This window comes from Pseudorasbora parva, chromosome 8 (genome assembly GCF_024679245.1).
Source record: "Pseudorasbora parva isolate DD20220531a chromosome 8, ASM2467924v1, whole genome shotgun sequence".
NCBI lineage: Eukaryota > Metazoa > Chordata > Actinopteri > Cypriniformes > Gobionidae > Pseudorasbora > Pseudorasbora parva.
This window is the reverse complement of record NC_090179.1, coordinates 32,497,616-32,515,717: the sequence shown is the minus strand read 5'-3', so window position 1 is coordinate 32,515,717 and position 18,102 is coordinate 32,497,616. Positions and strand designations below refer to the sequence as shown.

Below are 18,102 nucleotides of genomic sequence, written 5' to 3'. Positions count from 1 at the left end.
TCATCACGTCGGCGACGATCGATCTTTTTTCCGATGGAATGGTTCTACAGGCGCTTCACGACGCATTAACGCAGAGGCGTTCTCACAGCGTTTCGACGCAGCGTCTCGTTCCCTCAGGGAACTAGGGTTACATACGTAACCGAGACGTTTTCTCTCAACATGGTGACAGGAGAGGGGAATAAATGGGGAAAAAAGTTTTTTTGAAAAAGTGCGTAAACTATTTTGTAGTAAATTTAAAAGTAATCCATTACGTTACTTTAAAGAAAAGTAATTTGAAGGTGTTTCCTCCAACACTAAAGGCTTTTAATTTCAAATTAAACTAGACTGTCAGCCCTGTTACTTTATTAAAGGCCATCATATAAAACAATATTTTTAAAATTGTATAAGGTACATCACATTGTCTGATAATGTTTAAAATCAGAAAAGAAAATCATCTTGACAAAATGAAAAGGACATTTGTTGACCACCGCATAATACTATACTAAAACCAAATGCTCTGTTCATAGTGTGTGCACGGGCCACTGTCACTAGAATCTAGAATCAAGTCTTTAAAAAGTGAAGTAGACTGGAGAAGAGATCAGAGACTCACTGGAAGGGATGTGCTCCATCTCCCAGCTGGAGCACATGCAGCAGTTTGTAGTAGATTCTGACTGAGATGGTGAAGCAGATGATGGCCAGGGAGAGAGTGGACAACACAGTGATGATGCTCAGCTGGAACAGAGACAGCAGCCCCACCACCAGCCCTGTGAACACCATCCCTGTCCGCTCCATATCCTTCCAGTAGATCAGGTCCATTACTACATAGAGGTAGAGAAAGGTTTGGGGTTTAAAACTACAAGACTAGACTACCAATGGTTTCCCAAAGACTGTGGTTGACAAACAAAAGCAGATGAAATTAGATTTGGGTGGACGCTAGGGGACTGTGGGTGGTTTCCTGGGTGTTGCTTTGTGGATTCTTAAACATTGTACGTCTCTATGACATTTTAGTCCTCCAGTGTTCTCAAAATATTCCAATGTACTTCTCCAGTGTCACTTATAATAGCATGCCTCTCCTCAACAAGGCACATGATTAGAGGTATCATCCCAGACTGTATCACAAACAGTGTGGGTAGGAGATGTCAAAGTTTAATACTTAGGATTGGGGGGTTGTGATCACTTAAAATGGATAAGAAGCCTAATGTGATTTACCCAATTAGGACGTGTTTTTGGATAAACATCCCTGAAACATTCAGATCAACCAATCAGATCTTAAGATTAGGCTAAATGCTTAACATCCGTATTAACCTATCATTTAAGGTTAGAGATAGAGCCTTGAGTGGATGAACAAGACCAAATGATGTTGTCCCAGAAGCGTGTCTTAGTTTGGCAAATTATGGAACTCAGCTTTTATAAGTTATCAAAAAAAAATCAATTCCCCTATGGATAAAGTGAATGGAATTTTTACTTCCTGAACCCAATTGTTGCACTCGAGACAAAGGGATGGAGACAAATGTTTGCGGAACAGAATCTTAAATCCTAAAGTATACACTTCTTTAAAAAAAAAATTGTGAATAACTTAAAATTGTTATCTAGTAATAAATAGACAGATATAATGCAGGACATGGAGTGACACGGTAGTGAGGTAAGCAGCTTTTTATAGGCTAAATTCTTGTGTAATGATTGGTGAGATTAGATTAACTACAGTAGCTCCTCCCAAATCTTTGTTTAGAACTCTATTTTTTAAACGAATACCAAAACAGAAGGTTACAAAGATGAATAGGCTATCAGTACAGTTATGCTTAGCAAGCACTCTAAGGATACAATGTAGATACATGTGAATCAAAACATCTTATAAGAAAATATAGAAAAGTCAAGGCTAAATGAGTGGGTAGGTTTAAGTTATTGATGACAGGGAGACAAACTGCAAGGAGCCTTTTGGGCTGACCTTGGCTATTTTTAGTCAGTGTAGGAAGGAAGAGAAACTAAGAATTTAAAGTGGTCTCTTAAAGCACCTGCTGACAACACTCAACCTGTATCCCATTGCCTATCAGTAGTCTCAGGGCTCCAAAAAAAACCATTATAACTTACTCTCCTAGAATCTCAGTAATGAGAACAGCTTTTTAATCGCAATCACTCAGTTTTAAAGTCAGTTTTATACACTGGGAAAACTCTTTGTAAATTATCTAATGGGACTCGTATAAGCAAAGCAACAGCTCACAGGCTAATGCTGTGGCTAATCCATTCAGAATTACCTCACAGTTCTAATACCATTCATGTCTGTCGTGCGATTGAATGGTGGACCTAGCAGCAGGTGGATGTACTATTTATAACATCAACGTAATGTGTAAGAAGCCCCTAGCTTTAGACACAACTGTGTATTGTTATGCCAGGTGGCCTTACTGACTTACTTGATGTGGTTAGCTTTAGCTTGTCTGCTCAGGCAGTATCTGTAAACAAACAACTGAAGCTGATGACATTTTAAACATTCTACTTTCTAAAAAAGAGCCAATTGTTTACTTTCAAACTGAATGAAATATATATTTTCAAAATCTCAGTAATGTTAGCTACAATATCATGTTTATAAATCATTATCATTAAATCTAAATCCAGAAAAAGTGACCATATCATCCTGAAGGGTTTTATTTTGTGGCTGACATCATTATCCCACTTATTATTACACTATTTACCAAATAAATAAATGTTTGTAAAAATTTAAGACTTTTTAAGAAAGTTGCCACAGAGTGATACAAAAAAATATAAGAAAGTAGCACAGTTATATAGTAAAAACTGTTGCTTTCAATGGTTAAGGTTTAGCAGTCATTGTACAAAATATTTGACTACTGAAAGCTGCAACTGGCCAATTAGAATCAAGTATAGTGTTAGGGTTACTAAGTAAAAAAGTATTACACCCACCTATCACCATCATGCCCCTCAAATGAATATTATACATACATAAAACACAATTCCACATGTAATGAATTAATGAATCCAAAAGTAGTCCATTCTCATACACAAACACACAAGTTCCAATATCATGAAATACCACACATATCTCTCAGTTCATAATTAAAAAACATAAAAACAATCAACCTGACTGAAATTACAGCACATAATTAAACTTCCAACTCTTTGCTATGTGGTTCAAACAGGAATAAAAGTTCACCTAACTCCAGTCTCTAAGTGCACACAGCTTACATTTCTCTATTTCTCTATGCTGACATTCATATTCTGAAAGGATCAGGTGTGTGTATTTCCCAGTCCCTTACCTTTACTAGTCATTTTGGAGTCTTCATGGGCTGATCCCTCTCTGGCCTGTGTCTCTGTCCCTGTTCTTCTCTAAAAACCCCTCAAGCTGTTTTTGGCTGGGCCTGCACTGTCAGCAGTCCCCCCTGGCCCATCGACCCAAAAATAAATCGGCACAATTGTGCCCGCCCCATTAAAGAAGACAGAGGCAGTAAAACTGACATAGTAGGAAGGATACAAATACACTCTCTCACAAATATATTATACATACTATACATCAATCTGAGATCAGTTTAGACTATAACGATGTGAAGCAATACCACTGTAAATCTATAACATGCTCTTAATAAGTAACATTAGACTTTAGGCATCAACCACTTTAATGAAAAATATTAATTCATTCTTTGTCCTATCCTCATTTCCCTTTCTTCTTTCTACATTTTCATTTGCTTACTGGTTAAACAACACCCATAACAGGAAGGATGCTTATCAGAAAGTTTTTCATGTTATGGATACCACAAGCCTGGAGTCTGTTTAAAGTGCGTGGTTCTAAATTTTATTCTTAATTTTGGAAGTATGAACTTGATGATTTATGCACAAAACGTTTGGAAACAGGCTTTTATATTATTTATACTGCAAAAAAAAAATGTTGTTTCAAACCTGTGTGATCTTCTTTCTTCTATAGAACTCTATTTATAGCCAGTGTTGCCACGGTTCCTTTGAAAAAGTAATCTGATTACTGATTACTCCTTTAAAAAGTAACTTAGTTACTTTACAGATTGCTTTATTTTAAAAGTTAGTTACTTAGTTACTTAGTTACTTTACAGATAAAAACGTAGTTACTTTACAGATTACTTTATTTTAAAAGTAACTAAGTAAGATTACAAGTTACTTTATTAGTTACATTCAGCAGTTGCCGACAACACCCCTGCTGCCTCAACATACAAAAGACAACCGTTTTTGCCAACACTTACTTTATTGGAAGTGCATATTTAACAGTAATGTCAACAATGTATCTCCTGACATTTTAAGTTGAATACTGGTTTGGAAATATTAATGTGTTAGATTATTTGTTATTGGAAAAAAGTAGTCAGATTAGAGTAACGTGTAACTAAGTAACTAAGTTACTAAGTAGTGAGAATTACATTTTTTAGAGAAATACAAAGTTCTGTCATGAAACTCTTGATGGTGTAAGATGATATGTCCTTAAAGCTGAAAGTATACTTTGTTTTTTACGTGTATGCGGATGCACAGCATTGCATAGTATACTTCTTTTGACTCGTACACATGCATTCGTCGCATGCAGTTTTGAGCAATCTCTCGCCACGAGTTGCAACTCATGTAAATACTGCAACAAAACTGCATACAAAGTACACGTGGTTACAAAAATCCAGCAGTGCGATGGCGAAATTCACATCATGAATGGTGCATCCCGGCCTTAATAACAGCTGATTGGTTCCTTCTGTATTAGCAGCCAATGAGCTCATGGTTCAACTTTCCAGTACTTGGTCACCGTTTGCTGTAGCACTTTTCAGCACACTTTCAAAACCCTTCACCTTTCTCAGCTCCACCTGCATAGATCTGCCACGAGTAATTAACGTGTGCTATATAGTAGAGCAGCAGCAGCATAGCAGATTTATTCTGCCAACTCTAAACATATTAACATTGTCATGTACATTACAATGCCAAACACTCAGAGTTGTCATGAAAGAACTATCCTTTTTACTTTTTTCCAGTAAGAATTCCTAAAATCCTTGATACATTTACTTGAGAAGTAACACTGCATAAAAACATGAATATTTGTTTTCATATACCGTCTCCTGAATATTAGAGTTTTTGTGTCTTTGCAGATTGTGTTTACCTTTAAACAAGTTAGAAAGTTTGCCAATGCAGAAATACTAAAACGCATATATATATATATATATATAATTTTTTTTTTTTTTTTTTTTACCAGTTTTTTTTCTTTCTGCAGTGTACAGATATATGGTTAATTTGAGACTCAGTGTTTTGATAAATACATTTATTGCAGATAATATTTTTTTAATGTGCATCTACTCGTCCTCTATTAGTCCTGCTATGCAGCTCAGCTCTGCTTATGAATGATAACATGCTTTTGACATTGTGAAAATGAAAATCTGTTGTTCCGCATGATGTCCATTTCTGTAACATGAATACTGTGTGTAATGTCTGTTTTGGACACAAATGGCTCCTTATAGTCAATATACTTTGTTACACAACAGCACATGATAATCCATTCTGCCACCACCCTTCTAACCACCATGTGGGAAGTACATGCAAACCATAATGGCTCTGAGGCGTATAGTGCATACAGACAGCATGACTCTGCATGTTCTGGTCTGTGTGCAATAACGAAGACAGACTGGCCAGGAATCCACTCCGTAGTATCAGCCCATTATGGTAGCAGCCCCTGGAGTGTGTAACCATGGAGATGGAAACTGTAATCTCCAATAATACACAAGCATTTGTATTCACGTGTAGGAAGCCTGTGCTTCTTGTGAACAAGAGAAACCATATCTCTCGGATCTGTTTCACATATTGACATATTGACTAACGAAGTGCTGTCAGAAAATTACCAGGCTCTAAAGAATATGACAATTAAGTCATGTCTTGGAGAGCAGATCATTGATTATAGAGATTTCTAACCTGCTATCTGGATGCGAATTGTTGGCCCCTCCGATAAGTTGAGAGTAGAGCACCACTGCTTACAGATCTGTTCTTCCTGAGTGTTTCGTCCAATGGCAGGAGGTGTTGTGTGTGATGGGTCCACCATCTGCAGGGTGGCTGTGGTTTCCGTGGCAACAGAAGGGTCTGACCCATGAAGCTGTGGTACTGCCGGAATAATCCACAGTTAATCACCATGAATTTATATGTATAACACACTGATTCATTGCAAAAGGTCAATAAGTTATATACACTGTACCTATTTTTAATTATTATTTGACATAATCTTATATATTTTTTCATTTATTTGTATTTATATTTTATACTGATTAGTTTATTTTATATGTATAATCTGACATTATTCATATTTCAATAAACAAAACAAAAAAACAACGTATGTGTCATCTGACAGACAGAAAGTCTCCTTTATGTTAAAGTTTTGGTTTGTTTTTATGGTATATGGCCATGCAAAACTCACCACCATGATTCTAGGGTGTTCTTAGTTGTTTATAGGGCATTGCTTGACTGTTCCTAAATTATTTTGAGTGCTTTTAGTGCACTGATATATATATATAGTGATATAAATGGTATAGTCTTTACCCAATATATAATTCATAGGGTTCTCTGGGTGTTTTAAATACTGGCAAAAGACCAAAGGGCCCACCTCCTGGGTCTCTATCATATTCTGGTCATTATGGATCAGGTCCCTTTAAAGGGATAGTTCACCTAAACAAATTAATATTTGTTGTTATTTACTCACCCTCAAGTTGTGTCAAACCCGTATGAGCTTATTTCTTCTGTTGAACACAAAAGAAGACTTTTTAAAGAATGCGGTTAACCGGACAGTTGATGGCACCCATTGACTTCCACAGTATTTTTTTCCTACTATGGAAGTCAATGGGTGCCATCAACTGTGCAGTTACCAGCATTCTTTAAATTATCTTCTTTTGTGTTCAACAGAAGATAGAAACTCATACGGGTTTGACACAACTTTAGGGTAAGTAAATAATGACGAATATTTCCTTTTTGGGTGAACTATCCCTTTAAGGCTCCTTCAGTGTTTACTTTGACTATGGTGCACACATGCAAACACACATTTATTCAGTTTGCAGAAAATGGCAGTTTTTATGAGCACCTATTATTTGCTCATTTTGAGGGCTGCATGTTTCGATGTGTTTTTGGATGCCTGAGATCTCCTCCGTTGTTTCCAATGTCTCTCTGTTTTTATCCTGAAACTCCTCCACCCTGTGACTCTGTGGCTGTAACGTCCACGTCAGGCTCTCCTCCTCCATGTCTCCCTCCCCTTCCACAGTCAAGAAGGCATGAGGGTCCCACTCCACAGCAGGGGAGTCTGGATGTACCTGGCTCTCCAGAGTATCCGTGCGGTGCAGTGAGCCACGGCTGCCCCTCCCCCCAGTCCTGCGGCGCCCTGAGTCTCTCCGTGATGAGCCATCGCTCTCGGAGAAGGCAATGTAGGAGAAGGTGAGCTCAAAGGAGTTCTGACGCGGTGTGCCCCATACGGATGAGCTGCTGAGACATGCGTCATCATCCTCAAGGCCTTCCTCATCATCGGACCATTCCCTGGCTGTCTGCAGTTCAGGGAAGTCAGACTCCTCATTTCCACCTGAGCAAAAATGGCGTATGTTTATAAGTGCGTATACAATAGTCTCAAGGGTTATCAGAGGCTATAACAGATGTGGATATCAGGAAAACATACAAAATTAACTGAAGAACTCATATATTTACGTAGCCTACAGTGCCCTCTACTAGTATTAGCACCCTTGGTAAATATTAGCATATTATTATATAATCTCTTTTTCTTAAATGCATGTTGGCAACAATTAATGGCACCCCTAGAAATTCTTATGAGTAAAATATCTCTAAAGTATATTTCCAATCATATTTCCATTTTTTTTTATTTTATTTTTTAGCACACCAGAGTAACTAGGGGAATGAAATTGTTCAGCCATGGCTTTCCACATGAGTATAAATATGAGGAAACAAAAAGGCCAAATTCCCCTAATCATTCATCACAAGTAAATTCAAAGAATAGAGTTCTGATGTGCAGCAAAAGATTGTTGAGCTTCACAAAATAGAAAGTGTCTGTAAGAAAAGCTAAATCATTGAAAATTCCCATTTCCACCTTCAGGGCAATAGTTAAGAAGTTCCAATAAACTAAAGATGTTACAAATCTGCCTGAAAGAGGACATGTGTCTATATCGTACTAATGCACAGTGAGGAGGAGAGTTTGAGTGGACAATGACTCTCCAAGGATGGTGAATTGCAGAGATTAGTTGAGTGTTGTGGTCAGAAAGCCTAAAAAAATATCAAACAGCATAAAAAAATATAGCAAACTTTGGGATAGTAAAGTAAAAAAACAGCAAAAAAACTCCTTGCTCATCCAAAAATAGACTCCAGCATATTCAGTTGTCAGACATGACTGGAACTTCAAAAGGGTCATAGCTCTATGGTCAGATAAAATAAAATAAAAAGAAAGCAAAACAAAACAAAACACACAAAAAACCCTAGCTTTTTGACAGCAAACCCACCAGATGGGTTTGGTCCAAACAGGGATAAAAGTACCCAATGTCCACGGTTAAATATACGGATCTTTAATATTGTGGGACTGTTTTTGCTGGAGGTCCTGGGAATCTTGTTCAGATACATGGTATCATGGATTCTAGCAAATACCAACAGATTAAAAATCTGAACATGATGGCCTCTGCTATAAATCTTGGGCTGTGGTTCATTCTACCATCAGGAAAATTATCCCGCAAAAAAACAAACATCAAAAAACACTGTCAAGAGAAGAAGCGCCAACATGGAGTTGGGAATATGAAGGATCTGGAGAGATTCTGTATGAAGGAATGGTTTCTGATCTCTTGTCAGGTGTTCTCCAAACTCAGGCATTATAGAAGAATACTCAAAGCTGTGATCTTGAGACAAGGACGTAGCAATAATTGGGAGCCTATAATTGTAGCCAACGTGAACTTAAGAAAAACATTTCATAATTGTTTTTACCCCAATTTCAATCATTTTACTTCATTAAAAGTTTAGAATTTTTTGATTTTTTGATTTATTTATGAAAGATCAAAAAGATAAACAATGCAGATTTATTTACACAGCCACCTTTGCTTATGTTTACTAAGGGAGACAATATTAGTGGAGGGCACTATACACAGTATAAGAAAATATTACCATCTGAGCAGGAAGGAGTGGAGTCAGGTGTTGAGTTCACTGTTCCAAATTCCTCTGAAACGAGATAGAAATATGATGCTCAATTTACAGGGTCTTTATGTAAGAATATTCATCAATCAATCCTTTTTTTTATTGCCAACGTTTGAGCAGCTTGTAATGAAACTTAAAATCCGTGACCTAGGTTGTCTATGAAAGCCTGTAGATTGATTTTTATGTGAAGGACTCTGGAAAATCAAAATGATGTATTGTCTACATGCACTCCTGAGAGCCTCTCTTCCGTTCGACACATGAAACGAATGCTTACAATGTCAAGTGTCATACAAAGAAAAGATTTAAACTAGTCTCACATTCCCAGAGCAAGTGTAAATATATCCACATGGCTATGATCACTTGCTTTCTTAACTACTATATTTTCACTGCTGTTATTTTTTGTTGTGTGTTTATTTTGTTATTGACAGGAAAGCATGCAGCACATATTTACATATTCATCTAAAACATTGCTCTGTCTAGAAATCGATGCAAAGGTATTTCCAATGTCTTTTTACTTGTAAGCAAAGAACGAAAAAGAACTTTCCATGAATACTGGGACCTTGAATCACGATCAGCCTCTTGTAAGTTATGTGCACATGCACAAGCAATAAGTTGCTAGCTGCAGTTTACTTAACGGCCACCAGTGTTGCTATAACAAGGGTTTTTGTTTTCTTCACAAAGGCAATTGTCACTTGTAATTTTTTGTCCTATTTAAAGATATAAGAGCGTTATGTTATGTAAGGGATAATGTACATCCAGTTGGTTGCTATCACAAAATAAACCCCGATCAGTAATAGTCTTTGCTCTGAAGCTGTTTTTTTTCCCGATAACAACCGGCTGGATGTACATTATCCCACTTATTGCACTGTTACTAGACACATAAAATTAGAAATTAGACAAAATATTGACTTGAGTTGAAATATTTCATTAGGACTTTAAACGTAAAGCTTCCGCAAATAATGCAGTTGCTAGCAAGTGGCAAGTTCAGACTAGACAGACATTTAAAGGAAACTGTACATTATTATTACTACTTATTACACCGTATTGCGGCACATAAATAATTATGAGGATAATAGATAGTGATTCGATATTTGATATGAAACTGTACAATTTTAGCTGTTTGTTATCCATTACAGTGTACAAAAAAAATCTGCGTTTGTATGAAACAAAAGAGCGAGATACTCGGATGACATAATGAAATAGTTCTACACAAAATTTGATTTGAGTTTTAATATTTTATTAGTTCACCAAACGCAAAACTTGAAGAAAAATCGTTCCTAGCAAGCATAAAGCGCCAACTTCAGTGACAGTTCCCTGAAAGAGTCTGTGTTATCAATTTTTACTGGTTGTTATCGGGGAATAAAGCTGCATTCCAGTCAACCCTTAACCCGTGTTTTTCCAACCTTTGACCCGTGAAAGTGCACTGGAACGGCAGTCAAACCTGTGGCTTCACACCCGTGAACTCATACTAGATCAGTTGTACTCCTAGTTACGAGTCCTGACGTCACGCCTGCAAAAAAAATGAGCATAAGCCCCATACGATCCAGCATGCTTTGTTTACATCTAGCTACCACAATACCGCTCAGGCAATTTGGCGTGACTTTGCCTGGAACACTACAAAGTCATGAGTCGTGGTGTGAAGTAACTTACTGGCTCAAAAATCTGCCTGGAACGGGGCATAACATACCACTGATGGCGCAATTGACCAATCAGAATCAAGTATTCCACAGAGCCATGCTAATCCCTGAAAAAACTGGTAAAAAACATCCAGAAGTCAGCGCTTTATACGCTTGCTTGGAACGTTTTTCTTTGTCAACGTTTTGGCTTTTAGTAAGCTAGGCCTAATTTATGTGGAACTACTTCAATAGCATAAAATAATTAAAGCTTACTTAAGCTGAATTGTTGTTATATTGAAGTATAGTTGTAAACTCAAAATAGCTTCTACCTAGCCATATCCCACTGTGTGATATCCCCAGACTCTCTGATATCTGAAACTTTAAAAATATATTTGAATTAAATTGCAGACAGGTTGCAACAGTTTTCACCTTGTGCAAGGGATCCGGTGTCAGTCGCTTCCATTTATTTTAAAAACAGCTCATGCTCGATATTGAAAACTGGTATTTGTTATCATGTTATTTAAGTTATAGCTGTTATTAGTTATTCACCTAGTCTCGCACATTCACATGAAATAGCTTGCTTCCACGGTGAAGAGCAAAGTTCCTAGACTATCTAGTTTTAGGGTGCGTTCCCACTTTGGGGTGTTCACACTTGGCAGGTTTGTTCCAATTAAAACAAACTCTGGTGTGATTTCTGCTAGTGTGAAAACCACTGAAAAGATGGGTCTCTGTCAACTTCCAAACCAACTCTTAGAATGATATATGAATGCAACATGGATCAAAGACCAAAAACAGGACGATGTCAAAGTGTCACTTTGCGTCATGTTCGGTTGGATTAAAACGAACCCTGGTGCGATTGCTCAGTAAGTGCTGTTCATTTGAACATAATGTGAACGCTGCCATCTGAACCCTGGTGCGAACTTAACAAGCTAAAAGATGGGTCTCGGTCTGCTTCCAAACCAACTCTGGTGCGGTTCGATTGATATATGAATGCAACACGGACCAAACAAACCAAAAACAGGACGTAATGTCACAAGCTGTGATGCTACAATCAGCTGATTTGATGACGCGGAAAGATCGGTGTATCCAGAACATAGACCGTAAAAAAATATGGACGACTCGACATCATCCGTTTCCGCTTGCCATATTTGAAGCTTTCAGGCGGGGGTGCACGGCGCTAACATCTTGGGACAGAGTCTGCGCAGTAGCGATTTCGGGACCGGAGTTGCGCAGTAGAGCCAGTAGAGCGCAGGAAGTAGAGCAGGAAGGACAGCTGCGAAATCAAAAGCCTGCCCACACTCTCGCAGATGCAGAACAATTAATTATGTTGGTGTGAAATAAACAGTTATGGAAATTAAAGCTAAAGCACCAATCTGCTCCCAAAAATTCCAAAAAAAGTCCGTTAGTGCTTCAGTGACAACTTCACTCAGAGAAGCCGTCAGTCTCAGCTGTCAATCATGACGTCACACTCCCTGTTTTTAAAGCGTCAGATAACTAACTAAAACTAAACTTATTTTAAAAACGAACACTTGAAATGAAATCATCGTGATGATAACTGCCTTCAATGACATAAACTAACTTTGGGGAAAAAATATTTGAAGTGTAATTTTATTATTTAGTTTGCCTCGCGTCCATTAGAAAGCACAGAGGGGCGGCTATACTGGGACCGGTCACCGGGGGGCGATCGAGGCGCGAAAGCTTCAGTAAATGAGAGGGAGACTGCAGGCTTGATCCAGAATGAGTAGAGGGCAAACATGGAGCAAAGAGGAGGTAAAGGTCCTCATCAATATTTGGTCCGACGAGCATGTTTCGAAAATGCTAGAAAAATCATCAAAGTACCTGTGTTGGCCATCCAGACGACTGAACTGCCGTCTGTTTTGCAGCAGATCTTCGTTTCTGCAACAGAGGAAATCCTGCTGCTGTTTTGAATGTTTTGAACATTTTATGAGCTCTCCGTGAGGTCTCAGCTGGTAAAAATAAAACCATGTGGATAAAATGATCGCGTTTAATTCAGCACACAGCATTGTTTTCAATGTTTGGTAAGCAAGCTCCATCACAACCAATCAGGTTGTAACCGTATCCCTATGCCTTTGGTTCAGCAACTTTAGTTTCGCTGTTAAAAATGCCAGTGTGAACGCTAAGCAGACCAGGACTATATGTTTTGTTTTTGTTTTTTGGTCCGAACCAAACAAACCAAACTACAAGTGTGAACGCACCCTTAATAAGCTAGCGTAAGGTTTCTCACTCACAAAAAAAAAAAGGAATGTAGAAAAATACTGTGCCATAGTTTTGGTAGAAAACCATCATCCATTCACTAATACATCCACATCACTAATATGAGCAAGGAACTGTTTGTAATATTTCTGTACCGTGCTGATCATAGATAGCACTAAGCAAAGATGTGCATTCTGCTTTATGACAACAGACAGAATTTCTGATTACAAAGTCCACACAGACTATTTCAGATAAGCCAAAACACAGTAGCATTTTGTTTGGCTGCTTTTCATATTGGTCAGAAAGAACTTTCTTTTAAGTGGGCAGTTCTTGCAGAGAATATACTGCAAAGTGAACAAGGCTTAGCCAGCTCATTTATATTTGAATATTATGGACAGCCATAAAAGAGACCTGTGATAAAAGCCTCTGAGCTTCCATTTCATATTGGGATGAGTGAAACAAACCAAGCAACAGAGCTTTGTTCAGATCTTGAATTGAGAGGATTCCTTTGTTTTGCCAGCTCCCTTGTTAAGATATTATGTCAAAATAAGTGTTGCGTTTTATGCCTGGTCTGCTTAGTGCCATATAAATATATGTACAATTTGTTATGATGCTTATATTGCAGGACCATTCAAATAATCATCATTGAGTCATATAGTACATTTTTTAATTTTCGATTTCTTCTAAGCTTTGGTAGTTTGATAGTTAAAGGGTTCCTTCAGCGATTAGCATATGGCTTTGTATCAGTAGAAACCCTGCCGTTCCTTCCGTGACGTGTGAGGCTAAAGACTACAGCCAGCATAGGGAGCTATTTCCACATGTTGTTTTCAACCCGCACATGGGGATGGAGATCTCACTCACAGCACAGCTCACAGCTGCAGGCATTAATTTAAACGGATGCTAAGCAATGTAAGGGTTTTAACTTCTCAAATTAATTTCTATGAAAGTTAAGCTTCCAAAGGCATGAACTGAAACGCGCCAGACTGAACACGCGTTTTGAATGTATGCCGCGAATGTGGTCACAATTACCTCAGCTCTCATCACCAGAGCTCATCAGCTCATTTATGACGTTAAATGTAATCTGACTCCTAATCTGAGTTAGTGCTATGAGACTCACGCGGCAACTCGATCGTTATATTGAACAGACACGTTCAGTATTTAATTGTAGTGTCTGTTCTCTAACCCAGTCACTGTAATCCAGTAGCGGTGGTTTTGGGAATGGCCTCACAGGGCAGCGAAGCATTCTGGGAATTGTAGTCTTTCATCCCCATGAGACAAAAATACATTTTTGGTCTTTTCTCAGTCTAGAAGGCACCAAATTCAAAAATAATTTCACATTTCTACTACATTAATGACCCAGTTTAAATACAGATTCATCTTTCCAGCGCTGAAGTTCTACCATACTGTATTTTTGTTGCACAATATAACCAATTTTAGAAAATTCACCAATTCCCTTCAAATATCCCCATCAAAAGGAATAGATATGACAAACTATTATTATTGATAAAACAACATTTTTATATAATTAGCTGTAATCAATAGTAATCATTGTTTACATACAAGCCAAATTGTAAAATGAACACAACCCAATTGTAACAATTGTTACATCAAATCCTGCCATATTATTGCTAATACCAACAATATTCCATCCCCCCACCCATTGTTCATCCTTCAAACGCATTTGTAAACAGCACAAGTCTCATGCAGATGCTGCGTACACATGTACAGAGCTATTGCACACTGCAACATCAGCAGAATCCAGCAAAACAGCCGGGTGAATGAGAGCTGAAGCCGACACACAACCAAGATGATGCATCAGACACAAAGCAAGAGAATATGAGCAGCTATACAGAGCGAAATACAGACACATGGGGAATAAAGGAAGGACTTACTGCAGTGGGAGAACCCTAAAACCTGACCCATGCTCCATCAAGGCACCGCTGGGCCCATCCAGTCTGGAGTCCCCTCTCTCCTCTGCTGAATCGCTCCCTCTCTTTTCACCTTCCTCACGCTCTGTGTTCCTCATGCACCCCTCCCTCCTTTAGTGCACTGCTGTTTCTCTTTCTCTCACCCTCCCTTCTCTTCATCAGACAGCCCCTCCCATGTTCATTCTCTGCTGCAGCCAATAGAGGTTAGATGTGTGTGTGTGTGTGTGTGTGTGTGTGTGTGTGTGTGTGTGTGTGTGTGTGTGTGTGTGTGTGTGTGTGTGTGTGTGTGTGTGTGTGTGTGTGTGTGTGTGTGTGTGTGTGTATGAGTCAGTATGAGTGCATCCATGTGTGTAGCTCATCTCTGCCATCTCAGATCAACATCCTCTTTATGTCTATCTGCTTGAATTTAACTATGATGAACATGTTGCTCCCTCAAAAATGACTCGATTTTTTAAGTAGCACATTTTAAGAGTAAGAAATCAGCATTTTAAATGAAATAATTTAAATTAATGAATGCAGTTATTTTAAATAAATAATACATTTAAGTAATTTTATAACATTTAAGTAACTTTATAATAAAAAATAAAATAAAATAACTATATATATATTATTAATAGTAATATTTTTAATCAGCTACTATTAGTAATAAATGAACACTTACCTTAAAAGGTTAGTTAACCCAAAAATGAAAATTTATTCAATTACTCTGTCATGTCTTCCCAGCCTGTACAAACTTTATTCATCTTCGGAACACAAATATAGATATTTTTGATTAAATACGAGAGCTCTCTGATCCCTCCATAGACACCAATTTAATTTCAAGGCCCAGAAAGGTATTAAAGAACGCTGGTTTACCATTGGCCAATGCTGTTTGTGTGAGCATCACGACACATGCGCACAAGTCTTTCTGCCAAAAAAAAGTTTACTCTACGTCAACAGCATAAGAGTCTGACACAAGCAAGAGGAAATTGTTGAATAAAGTCATTATTTTCTTAGTTTTTTGCACACAAAAGTATTCTCATGGCTTCATAACATTAAGGTTGAACCACTGTAGCCACATGGGCTACATTAACAATGTTTTTATGTCGTTAAGGTGAGTAAGTAAAGACAGAATTTTCATTTGTGGGTGAACTAACCCTTTAATGGTTGCAAACCTCATGGGTTGTGCGGTATTCTAGAAAATGAGAAATGTGGCCTATATCTGCTCAGGGTATTCTCACAAAAATGCGTATAAATAGTACGAGTGTGCAATGTCGTGGAATGTATACGCCAAAACTCATTTTGGCGTGTCTATGGCACGCTGTTTTTCGCGTGCATATGATACGCATTTTATGGCGTATATATGACACGCGCTTGGGTAGGTTTATTATACATACGAACCATCCTACCCCACCACCCTAAACCTACCCAAGAGCGTGTCATATATATGCCCCACCTCCCTAAACCTACCCAAGCGCGTGTCATATATACGCCCCACCACCCTAAACCTACCCAAGCGCGTGTCATATATACGCCATAAAGTGCGTATCATATGCACGCGAAAAACAGCTTATCATATGCACGCCAAAATGAGTTTTGGCGTATACATTCCACGACATTGCACACTCGTACTATTTATACGCATTTATGTGTGATCGGGTTGATCTGCTACTGAACAGAAACTGTACAGCAGCCCACACTGGTTTACATACAGAGAAACCAATACTAATCAAACTAAAATGAAAGGCTTTTTATGATCGACTGTATTTTTGAAGTATTTAACTTATACGATTTAAACATTATGTAATATAACTTAAAACCAAATGTTTTCTAGTATAAATCACACCAGAGTTTGTTTTAATTGGAACAAACCTGCCAAGTGTGAACACACCCTAAATATCTGGAGAGATTTTTCTGGGTAATGTAGTATTATGCCTGGCTCACACTACAGGAGTTTTAGGCCGATTTATGCCCGATTTTCCCCTCCCGAGAGAAAAAATCTTTTCCAGGACTCGATCGGTTCCGATGATCGGCGCAGATTATTCTGGTAATGTGAGGTGTTCACAGATCAAATCTTACACCTCCCGATCTGCTGTCACACAAATCAGGCTCGCCCCGATCATATCAAACATGTTTGATATTTATCAGAATGAGCAAGATTGTTATGATGCCAGTACTGTCACAATAGCCAATAGGAAGCAAGTCTACGACAAGACAGACATTTCGAAATGGCGACCGCGAGTTGAGTTGCCGTAGTTTGCTGTAGCTCAGAGAGAGAGAGAGAGAGAGAGAGAGAGAGAGAGAGAGAGAGAGAGAGAGAGAGAGAGAGAGAATGAATATTGCTTTTCATTTGACAGCACAAATCTATTACACTGTAACAGGTGACGATCGCTTTTGAACTAGGCAGCAGTAAACATTATAATGGTAAACATTGTAGCACACTAGTGTGACCTAGCGCTCGTGCAGGGTTCGCCTAAAATACTCAGAAATAAGAAAACAATAAATGACAGTCGTCTGAACGTTCCTTCACTTTATTCTCAGTCACACACGAAATAACCAGCCTGAAAAACCCGCTACACTCCAGTACAAGTGTGCATGCACCACCTTTATACGACAAGCCCCGAGGGGAAAAATACATTGCACACACACACACACACAGCTATACACAACGAGCACACACACACACACACACACACACACACACACACAGCTATACACAACGAGCGCCAGAACAACAGGATCACATAAGGTCAATAAAATTACCTCCATTTCTCACTGAAGAGCTGACAATCCATGTTGAGCCCGTCTGCCCGACCACTGTCTAATCCACACTGGTTTGTTCTTACACTTTTGGTTTTTCTCACAACAATGATCATTATTGATACAGCAAGTTTTCATGCTACAGTAGGCCTATCCATTTTGTTTTCCCGCTTACGATCTGCTGCGTAGATCACGTGACGCACTTCCTCTAGCACGATAATCTTAATAATATTTTGTAGTGTGTGATGCTCCTGAAGTTCCAAATCTTGTAGTGTGAGCATGTTTAAGACTTGAGGGAAGAAAATCTGCAAAGATTCTCCTGAAGTGTGTGCTGCAACCAGACTTTACAATCGGATAGGATTTTAAAACTCCTGTAGTGTGAGCCAGGCATAAGGATGAACTGAGCGTGACAGAAGTGGAAAACGTAACATTTGTCGAAAACATACACTTACACACAAACTGACCACCATCCA

General features: G+C 38.4%; 1 protein-coding gene across 3 annotated transcripts in view; it reads right to left on the bottom strand.

Annotated features, from left to right (window-relative positions):
• The window catches only part of rtn2a (reticulon 2a), a 28,590-nt gene extending 13,576 nt beyond the window's left edge, over nt 1-15,014 (bottom strand). Inside the window, exons 1-5 of one of the 3 annotated variants that reach the window (XM_067450962.1) lie at nt 14,855-15,014; nt 9,103-9,156; nt 7,040-7,528; nt 5,887-6,072; nt 590-797 (exon numbers count right to left, since the gene is read on the bottom strand). In XM_067450962.1, coding sequence (XP_067307063.1) covers nt 590-797; nt 5,887-6,072; nt 7,040-7,528; nt 9,103-9,156; nt 14,855-14,885 — 968 coding nt within the window. In that variant the 5' untranslated portion in view covers nt 14,886-15,014. Of the gene's footprint in view, nt 1-589; nt 798-2,387; nt 2,427-3,245; nt 3,595-5,886; nt 6,073-7,039; nt 7,529-9,102; nt 9,157-14,854 lie in introns of those variants that run through there. The other 2 variants (XM_067450964.1, XM_067450963.1) reach the window with 2 other exon arrangements.
• Nucleotides 15,015-18,102: the final 3,088 nt, after the last annotated feature.